This window comes from Thermothelomyces thermophilus, chromosome 1 (assembly GCF_000226095.1).
Source record: "Thermothelomyces thermophilus ATCC 42464 chromosome 1, complete sequence".
In the NCBI taxonomy this organism is placed as follows: Eukaryota; Fungi; Ascomycota; class Sordariomycetes; order Sordariales; family Chaetomiaceae; genus Thermothelomyces; species Thermothelomyces thermophilus.
Window position 1 is genome coordinate 4,684,911 of NC_016472.1, and position 9,765 is coordinate 4,694,675.

Genomic DNA, 9,765 nt, shown 5'->3' on the forward strand with positions numbered 1-9,765 from the left:
GACCGGTACGTTCCATTGGCGAGGGAGAAGCGAAACTCGAGAGGGGGTTCTGTGACGGGTGGTGTTGTAAGAGGTGGGTCGAGATCAGCGGGCATCAGGCTGATCTTCGTGATCTTGGCCCGTATCGGTTCCTGGCTGCCCCGAGCTCCTGCATACCCACATACCTACTTGCACAGTAGTGTACTCGAATGTTAGGTGAGGCGGCGTATGTAGCGGAGTGGTTACCTCCTTGAACTCCACGCTACAAGGTACTCTGTACTGCGTAGTGCGCAATGATAAGTGGCCGCTTCCGGAGGTGGAAGGAGCGCCTCAAGGAAGTAAGGCACGGCTGCTCAGCTTCTGTACTGGCAGCTTCGAGAAAACAGACCAATTCCTATCGCGCTGTTGAAGTAGCGGGCGGCTGGCTTTTTGCAAGCGGCCCAGAGACTTGGCGACCACAAATAGTATTACTGGCTCTAATATTTACCTACCTTGGTACCCGAGGCTCGAGAGAGTTACCCCTGATCATTCGCCGCATTCGGCTGATTGAGAAAGGTAGCTACCAACTTGAACCTGAAAGCCAAGGTACCCGACCTAACGGAGACATCAGCAACCGAACCTGAAAGGCAGCACTCAGTGTGTATGCTACAGCGTTTCTTAACACGTCGCAGTGCATAATATCAAACACCTCTTATACCTTCTACCTGGACACTATGTTCAGTCTAGGCGCCACTGGCTTGAATTACCAGTGTGCTGCCACGCTCAGCGTCAGGTATTGAGTCCACAGCGCCATTAGCCAACAAGGAAGTCCGGCCCGTCTGCAAAGTGGAGAAACACAGCGATCCTTGGCGATCCAGCGCGTTGCCTAGGCCCGGCGCCTGGGCCACCCTCTCCCCGGTTGCATCGATACCACACCCGGTTTTCTCGACAATTCCAGGTTGCTCCCTTCAATTTCTGATGACTCCGTGCTGTAGGTGCATTACATAATAAATCTTGCCTAGGTGGGCTCCTGCTCGTCGAGCTCGAGTCCTTGGTTAGGCCCGTCAGGTCGGCAGGGGAACAGCGAGCGTACACTACGGACTACAGTACACGGGATGCTTGTGAGGTACTAGCCAGCTGACGCACCAGTCCGCCCACAAGAGTTCCGCGGTTCTCGCCCAATGGCCCTGCCCCGTTGCCGGTAGCGCCTCTCTCGCTCCCCACTCCCCCGTCCCAATAGTGCCAGTGCGACGCTGGGCCAAGAAATAAAAATAAATTCATGTCGACCAACCGATTCCTTCTTTCTGGTTCTGATCGTGTTGGTGGTCTTCATCACCGCCTTGTTATTACCCATCGCCATCAACGCCATCGCCTTTCTACCTCGAGCTGAAACAGCACGACTTGGGCGTTTTTGGCCTGTTTGCTTGGTACATATTTGTTTAACCCTCTTTCTCCATTTTTTTCCTCCGGGACATCATCCATCGTCATTCTCGTCGTGCTAGGCATCGTCACTCCACTCCGCTGCGACCCGTGGCATTGCACATCGAAAACACGGCCGCTTCTTTTGGCGAGTTTTCAAAGTGCCGGGTTTCCCTCATTCGAAGCGTAGTTTCGCCACTGCCTTGTGCATCGTTACCTAGACATTCAAACTACGAGGCCAATCCTCGCCATACCACAGATCGAGGGGCACAATACACCAACTTCGTCCTCCGACAGGCGTTTCGCTCAGCTTAATCGCCAGTCTGCTTGTTCCTGAACCCGTAAGTGGCTCCCTACCTCAGCGCGAACCCGAGCTGCGCAGCTCTCAGTAGCGAGTTCCTCTTGTCGCCATCCGGAGTCCATGTCTGGTTTTTCCCATGGTTCCAACTATTCGGGATACTACCAGACCTGAAGAACCTTCTGGTCCTGGACGCTTTAGATGAGGGGAGCTTGCGCCGATCTTGCTGGTTTTAGCTGCTTGCGAGGCCATCAATCCCTGTCTCGACCCGGAGCCTTCACAATCATGTTCTTCTCTCGACGGTCGCCCTTTGGATTCTGGCGATGTGTCTTGCCTTTGTCACTCCGCAGCCGGCCACCCTTCCCCCCCCCCCCCCCCCCCCCAGGGGGCGCCCTTATGTTGTTACGCTTTGCGGTTAGGTTATACGAGCGCGATCTGAACCGACTGACCAGGCCCTTTCTAGTACAGGTAAACCGTCTTTAAAAGAGACGACAGGGTGCCGATTGTCCCCCACTCCGGACCTCGAAACTGCGCTCGGCCGTCGCTGTCTCGCCTCACGACAGACAGCCTTCCTGCGTTGCTCTCGCAACCCGATTTGTTTGACTGGTCACAGCGAATTCACAGTCCCAGAAGTAGCCTGGCCCTCCTGTATCCTACATGCCTAGGTTTTCGGTTGCGTTTGGCAGGCGGAAGTCGGCCTCCGATAACCTCGAAAATGCCACGCTAACAGGTTCGTCGTTTCGCGTTCTCGAGCGCACCGAGGTGGTTGGGGCCAAGCCTTTCGATGGCGGTGCGAAACTCACGACAGCGACCCATGCGCTCCACAGGTCGACGGGGTCCGACGTGACGATCGATAACAACATATTCGCCGATCTCAAGTCGAATCGGTATGTCTGGGCCCGCTCTAAGTTCTCGCCGCCTCAAGGAGCCTGTTGCTGACCATATACAAGAGGGAGCGGGTCTTCGAACACAACCAAGACCACCTCGACGGACAACTCGTCCCGGCACAGCAATGCCTCCACCGCTCCATCGTCTGCCGATACAGGAGGTTCTGATGAATGGCGGGCCGCGCAGAGGAAACCCCCAGTGGACGTTCCGGCACCTCCTATCCCAAAGCCTTCCTCCGCCGGGTTCCTGAAAGCTGCCGGGCGCACGTTCTCCTTCGGCGGACCAAAGAAACCATCCCCCGCCCCCCCTACGATCGAGGAGTCACCGCCGTCGAGCCCGGCTGTGACCGGTGTGCCGACTCCTGCCAATGGACGGCCAAGAGCACCCACTTCTTCCACCTCGACGACTACCACGGTGACACCCCCCCGGCTCGACAATGACTTTGACTTGGATTTGGGCGGCGATTTCGGGAAGTTGGTGCTAGAGAGTGACAAGCGAGCCAGTGTGGCGACCGTCAGAAACGAGCAGTATTCTGGGCCGGTGCCCCCTCCCCGATCCCTCACAGCGCCCAGACCAATTCAACCATCACCGATTCAGATCGACACGACCACCAAGGTTGAGCCACCGCCAAACTCATGGGGCAGCCAGCATTCCAACGACCAATTGATTGCCTCCTCCAGTCCTCCATTGTCGCCCACTGTCAAGAACGACGCGCCGCCTCCGGAGCGTCACACATCACCGCTGCCCGAACGGCAGGAGTCGGGACATTCGCCAGAAGTAGGACCGAGTCGACCTTTGCTCGCTCCCCAGAGGAGCGATTCGGTCGAAGAGGACGCAGAGGATGAGGAGGCCAAACTGCTCAAGGATTCGCTATCGACCGTGACCAAGTTCATAGCAGGGACAGGTGGCCCAGACTCTGCGCCAGTTGACGGATACTCCAGGGGTGGGAATGGCTTGGAGCGAGATGGGGATGGCTTGTTCAACTCGCGCCCGGGACATTCCTCCCAGTATCCGGGTCGTTATTCTGGTGCTCGGAACCAGAATAGCCTGTCCGGAGGCCACAAAGTTATGACTCCCGCCGAATTTGAACGATACCGCAAAGATAAGGAACGCCAGGACAGGGAGCGCGAGTTGTTACGTGCACCTGGGGCCAAGGCTGGCGAGGATGAGGACGATGAAGAAAATTATGAAGACGAGGAGGACGATGCGGAAAAGGCGAGGCAGCAAGCGAAGCAGAGACGGAAGCAAGAGGCACACATGTCGGTCTACCGGCAGCAGATGATGAAGGTGACAGGGGAATCTGCAAGCAGCACCCCTCCCTCCAGACCGGGTCTGCAAATGTCGTTCAGCACGCCGAACCTCCCAAATTCGGCACCCGCACCCGGCCCAAGCGCGGCTAACACGTCTGAGAACTCTGACGAGGACGAGGACATTCCCTTGGCTATCCTTGCAGCGCATGGCTTCCCGGCAAAGAACCGCCCACCGAACCGCTTGAGCACCATGGGGTCGAATCCGAATTTGCGGGCCTCGCAGCAGCCGAGTTATCAGCGACCGATGTCCGTAGTCGGGGATGCACCGGGATTAGGGAACTCGCGTCTTCCTGCCTTCGCAAGAAACCTTCCCAAGGACCCTTTTGTTGGCGCCAGCCTCGTTCGCAATTCAGTCCGGGAGAGCTTCGCCCTCGGCGGCGGTGCTCCTGCGCCAGGTCAATCCGGTTCCTCAGTCCCTCCGGGTGGCCTCATTGGGGTGATCGCCAGCGAGGAACGTAACCGCGCGATGAGAAGAGGCAGTCCGCATCTGGACGGCCCCGGCCCGACTGCCGGAACAGCTGGGTTTGATCCCATCGCGGGTATCCCTGCTCACATGATGTACCAAGCCAATCCAAACCCGAACCACCAAGTGCTCTCACCTGGCGATCAGGCGCAAATTCAAATGACCCAGCAGATGCAGCAGTTCATGCAAATGCAGATGCAATTTATGCAGATGATGGCGAGCCAGACCGGAAACGCTCCGTCTATGGCTGGCGGCCCGTTGACATCGCCATCGACCGGGAACCTGACCGCTATGGGCGGCGGTTTCGCTCAAGGTCTCAGGGGCCCCGATATGCGGCACTCCTTCGTCGGTAACGACTCGATGCTCGATCTCCCTTTCGGGCGGGGTGAGACCCAGATGCGCACCATGAGCATGGTTCAGCCTAGTTCCGCGTCTTGGATTCAGCCAACACAGCCCGTTGGCTACGCGCCTTCGAGTCGGGGCCAAAGCGGCGGCTATACCCCGTCGATCGCCCCCTCGGAGCGCAGCAACATCGGTCTTCCGGGCCGCTACCGTCCCGTCTCGCATGTGCCAGTCGCACCCGCAACGAGCCACCTGCGAAAGTCATCTACCATGTCCGGTGCCGTCTCGCAGCTCAATATGACCGCGGCAAAGTCTGGCAGCGCTTCAGATGACGATGACGAAGAAGGGTGGGAGGCCATGAAGGCTAAAAGAGAGAAGAAGAAGTCGTTATGGAGAGCCAAAAAGTCTCTCGGCGACGGTATTGGCGCGCTCATCAGCTGAGAGGAGGCTGGAATGGCGATGTGGAGGTGTGTTAAGTGCATGGCTGAAGCTTTGCTTTCTTATTCCGTGAGAGCATTCATTTGAATATGCCGGGCAAAGGTGCTGCATTGTATATTCGCGCTCAGGCTTGTCAGGCGGTTTTCTCGACGGGGGTTGACAGAGTGGGTTGAGAGTCGGCAGCTGTGAATTAAGGTATTGGAACTCAGGGGCGTCTGCCCCTGCTGCACGGAGGATTATGATAGACATAGCATTTTTGATGCTCTAATCTGGTAATACCGATATACAATAAGGGAAGGACAATAAGCGACCCTTTGTCTTCCACTTGTATGTGCGGTCGTGCAAGAGGCTCCGGGCTTAAGCATACAAGAATACTTTGACAGTTCCGTTTCTATTCAATGGTTCCGGCAGCCCAGGCCTTCCGTTTTACTCCCATTTCAACCGCGGCGAGGCCCCAGTCTTCGCCGTGGTTGTGGCTCCCCACGATGAGACCGGCCCGAACCTTGGCTTGCTCCTCGTTCAGGACGGTGAGAACGCCAAAAATGACTGGCACACCTGTGTCCAGGGAGACGCGCATCAACCCGTCCGAGACGCTCCCGGCGATGTACTCGAAATGCATCGTCTCGCCCTTAATGAGCACCCCAATGGCAATGATGGCATCGAACGGTCCCTTTGAGGAGGAGGCTGAGGGGAGAGATGCCAGGTCGGTTGTTGAGCTGCCGAGCAGGTCCCCCGCGGAGCCGCCGCTGCCGGCCGATGCCGATTGAACTTGCGACGCTGCGTAGAGGCTGTCGAGAGAATCACGAAGGGACGGTCATCAGTGGACTGCGCGGTTCCGTGGTGTTGGTTGAGTAGATACATACCGCTGGACGGCGATTGGCAGCTCCCATGAGCCCGGGACGGTTTGTACCACAATGTTCGAGTCCTTCACGCCACACTCCTTGAGTTTAGCCTTTGCGCCGGCAAGGAGGGGCTCGATAATGGTGTTATTCCATCGCGCGTGCACAATGCCAATGCGGAGATTGCTGCCGTCATGGAGCTGCGGAGCTGGGCCCTTGTTGTGCATCTTGACCAGCGGCCGATGGGGAACCGTATGAGGAGATTGACTATGGAGCTTTGTCGATGAATGAATGAAGACAGGCTGATTGGTCGCCGCACCAATGCCTTGCTCACCGTCTTCCACCTGAGTTTGGTGCGAGGTGATGAGGTTTTGGGATGGAGGGGGCGGTCATGGAGGGGCAAGCACCGAGGGGCAGCCCCACCTCTCCAAGCAGCTTCTGTGCGCAGCGTGTGCTTGGGTGGAAGTGCTTCTGCTGCGCTCGGACGCTGAGTCAGCTAGTTCGCTCCGCCAGAACGCATCCAGGCAAGGAAGTCTACCCCTGAGGGGTGACAGTTCCTTGGAGACCTCTGCAAGATGCATTGCCTCCGGATAGATGAAGGCCAGACTCACTCAGCAGATCCCGACAAGCTTCTTGACGCAATGCATACAGCACTTTCTTCATGCCTGCATACCCTGGGGCCAATGTAGGACAGGTTGAACGAGAAGGGTGCCCAATATTGTCGTCAACCAGCTCCTTCCTTCTCCCTTCGAGACTTGCAGAGTGATGCCTGGATGACGTGACTAGGAAAGGTACTAGATTGCTTCCTCTTCTATCTGCCTCTGCTGCCTTACGCCTACCAAGCATGAGTCTTTCTCTTCCTGGGGTTTGCTAAGCGCAGACCATTGAGTACCTCAAGATAATCACTCAAACCCCTTCAGGTCGCCTTGCTGCCGTGGTGGTCACAAAAGATAATGCTATCTCACCTACCACCCGCACCTCCCACGTTTTAACGGCATACTTTGTTCCATTCGCCGTGCTATTATCTTTAAGTCCAGTACCTCACGAGATGCCGATATTACCTTTAACGGAAAGCACTGCCAGGCGTCTAGGCTCGACTCTGGCCATCACCAGCCCGGTGCTCTTGCTTAAGGAGCTCTTGGACAATGCAATTGACGCAGACGCAACATCTATGGATGTTCTGGTAGCGCCTAACACAGTCGACAGAATCGAAGTCAGAGATAACGGCCACGGTATCAGCCCCGAAGATTTTGATGGCCTCGGCCGCCCCGGCCACACAAGCAAGCTCAGGTTCTTGGAAGAACTTGACACGCTAGGAGGAAGAACGCTAGGATTTCGGGGTGTTGCGTTGGCGAGCATTAACGCTTTAGCGGACGTTTCTATAACGACTCGAGTGGCGACGGAACATGTTGCAACAGTCATATCCCTCGCGAAGGGAGGAGGCGTTGCCACTCGGCGTCACGCTGCCTCACCCGTCGGCACCGTCGTTCGTGTGGCGAGCTTGTTCTCGAATCTACCCGTTAGGCAACGTGCTGCCCTCAAAGATGCACAGAAGAGTTTGGACAGAATGAGGGATCTTCTGCGAGCCTATGCGCTTACGAGACCATCCATCAGGTTGCGGTTCACTGTGTTGCAAAACCCTGGCCTATCATGGTCCTACCCCCCAGCCGTCAACGGGGGTGTCAAAGAAGCTGCGCTGCAGCTGTTCGGAATGGACTTAGCGTCTCAGTGCACGTTTCTAACGTTCCCAGGCGAACATTCCGAGAGAGATGATGGCTATTCGAACTTCCAGGATGACACTGAATGCTCAACTAGGCAAGAAGGAGGCGCAATATTTGAAGCTCTCTTGCCTGGAGCTACAGCCGATCCACTAAAGGTTTCTAAAGGAGCGTTTGTCTCTGTGGACGGACGACCGATCTCGACAGCACTAGGGACGGCAAAAAAACTCGTTTACGTTTTCAGAAGGTGCTTTGAGGACCATTTTGCCACTACTGCCTCGAGGAATCCGCCCAGAGACCCCTTCATAACGTTGAACATTCGCTGTCCGCCGGGAGCCTACGATGTAAACATCGAACCGTCAAAGGAGGACGTCATCTTCAAGGAGGAGGATAGGATTGTTGGCCAACTCGAGTCGTTCCTATCACGAATCTACCCTCCCTCTGCCCCCCATGGCTCAAAACAATCCGCTAGGGCCGACGTCGGACCAAGTGCTAAAGCAGGTGCCGAGCGAAGCTCAGAGGGTTCCCTCCGAAGCCTGCCGCCACAGGTACGGTGACATTCATGCACAACCCACCAGCCTCTTACTGACATCCTAAGACTGCGACTCAGACATGGATAGTTGACATGTCTGCGGGACTCGACGGAGAGAGCGAAAGTGAGGCCGATAGCTACGGCAATGATGGCTCACAATGCACGCAACGGCGAGTTCAGGACGACGCGGACAAGGAACCCCTTGAGTCGTCTTCGAAGGAGGGTCTAAATCCGTGGTCTATCGCGAAACTCGCGAGAACAAAGAGAAAGGGTGAACTGACGATCGAAGGAGTTGTACAAGGAAACCATCACAGAGCTCACACTGAAATTCCAGGGGGCGGTTCCATGAACTCAACTGACGTTGTTTCACAGTCAACCACGCAAGGGGAGATCTCAGGGACAATACTGGAATCCGCACCTGGTCCTGAAATTAATAGGCTTGAGGATCCAGCATCTCAGGGTCGGCGTCTACAGGACGGGTTCGGGCACAAACGTCGATCTCCGCCTGATTGTTCGGGGACCCTATCAAGCCACCATCGCCGCCCTCGCCACAGTTACGGGCTTCGAAGCCCACCGGCCTCTTCTCCACACGAGTCGGACTACAACCTGGCTGGTTTGAGGGAGCTTCCCGGTCCACACCACGCAACAGGATCGAGTCGTTCGGCACAGAACCGAATAGCGTCTGGCAAGCAACATGCGGCAAAGGCACCGTGACCGACCAAGCGCCAATCCCGACGAGCGATTTTCTGAGCCGACTCGGCCAAGAAAATGGAAGAATGGGCCAGCACCCCCTCGACAGACAGAGCGTAAAGAGGGGGTTCTCATGGCAGGGCAGGTTGTCACGGGTAACCTTGGGCGGGCGATGACGGTTCGACGGGCACAGCAGCCTCGCCGGCCCCTAACAGACAGTGCCCCAGGCATCGGTGGACACGCAACGAATATCCATTCTAGAGCAAGATTCGACGGAGACATAGCGCAGCCAACTATCTTAACAGATAACATGATATCACAGCCCACCCAACTGCAGCGTCTTGGAATGAATGACACCGAGAAGAAGAGAAACAAGCGGTTGGAGACAGAGCAGCTACCTCTTGAGACGATCCCTCGGTATCAGGAGACTTGCACCCTGTCACTGACGGTAAAGGTTGATGCCCGTGGCCTGGCGCAGCTGGTCGCTGTGGCGTCTCAATATGACGCTTGGTTGGTTGACGGAGAGTTGAGGGGCGCCTTTCAGTATGGAGGCATTCCTCAGGCCACGGCCAGATTGATCGACAATCTGCTGGCGCGAGTCGGCCAAGGAGGATCTGTAACGGCCTGAAGAGAAACGACCATGCCGCCGTGGCGGCGATAGCACCATTAAGTCTGCCGATGGCGGAGTGGGAAGATGTTCAGGCCGTCAGCGGCGTGCTTACCATGTTTGGTCTCTGCAGGAGTCATTGCGCACAGCTTCGTAACATGCATCGCCAGTGGAGATCGCTACCCAGCTAGTTGCAGATATCTTACATCGTCCGGTGGGCCGAATCGCGGGCACGGGGGACGGGGAAGTCTAAGGTGCAGCGA

At 56.5% G+C, this 9,765-nt stretch overlaps 2 protein-coding genes across 2 annotated transcripts; one reads left to right on the forward strand and one right to left on the reverse strand.

Moving 5' to 3' along the window:
• Positions 1–2,763: 2,763 nt before the first annotated feature.
• Positions 2,764–6,331, reverse strand: MYCTH_2076088 (uncharacterized protein). Its single transcript, XM_003659429.1, has 2 exons — positions 5,980–6,331; positions 2,764–5,904 (listed from the first exon to the last, which is right to left on the reverse strand). Exons 1-2 carry the CDS (start codon positions 6,180–6,182, stop codon positions 5,508–5,510), a joined length of 600 nt encoding a protein of 199 aa, XP_003659477.1. The 5' UTR covers positions 6,183–6,331; the 3' UTR covers positions 2,764–5,507.
• Positions 6,332–6,902: 571 nt separating this feature from the next.
• On the forward strand, positions 6,903–8,560 carry MYCTH_2296585 (uncharacterized protein). Its single transcript, XM_003659430.1, has one exon. It carries the CDS (start codon positions 7,004–7,006, stop codon positions 8,228–8,230), a length of 1,227 nt encoding a protein of 408 aa, XP_003659478.1. The 5' UTR covers positions 6,903–7,003; the 3' UTR covers positions 8,231–8,560.
• Positions 8,561–9,765: the final 1,205 nt, after the last annotated feature.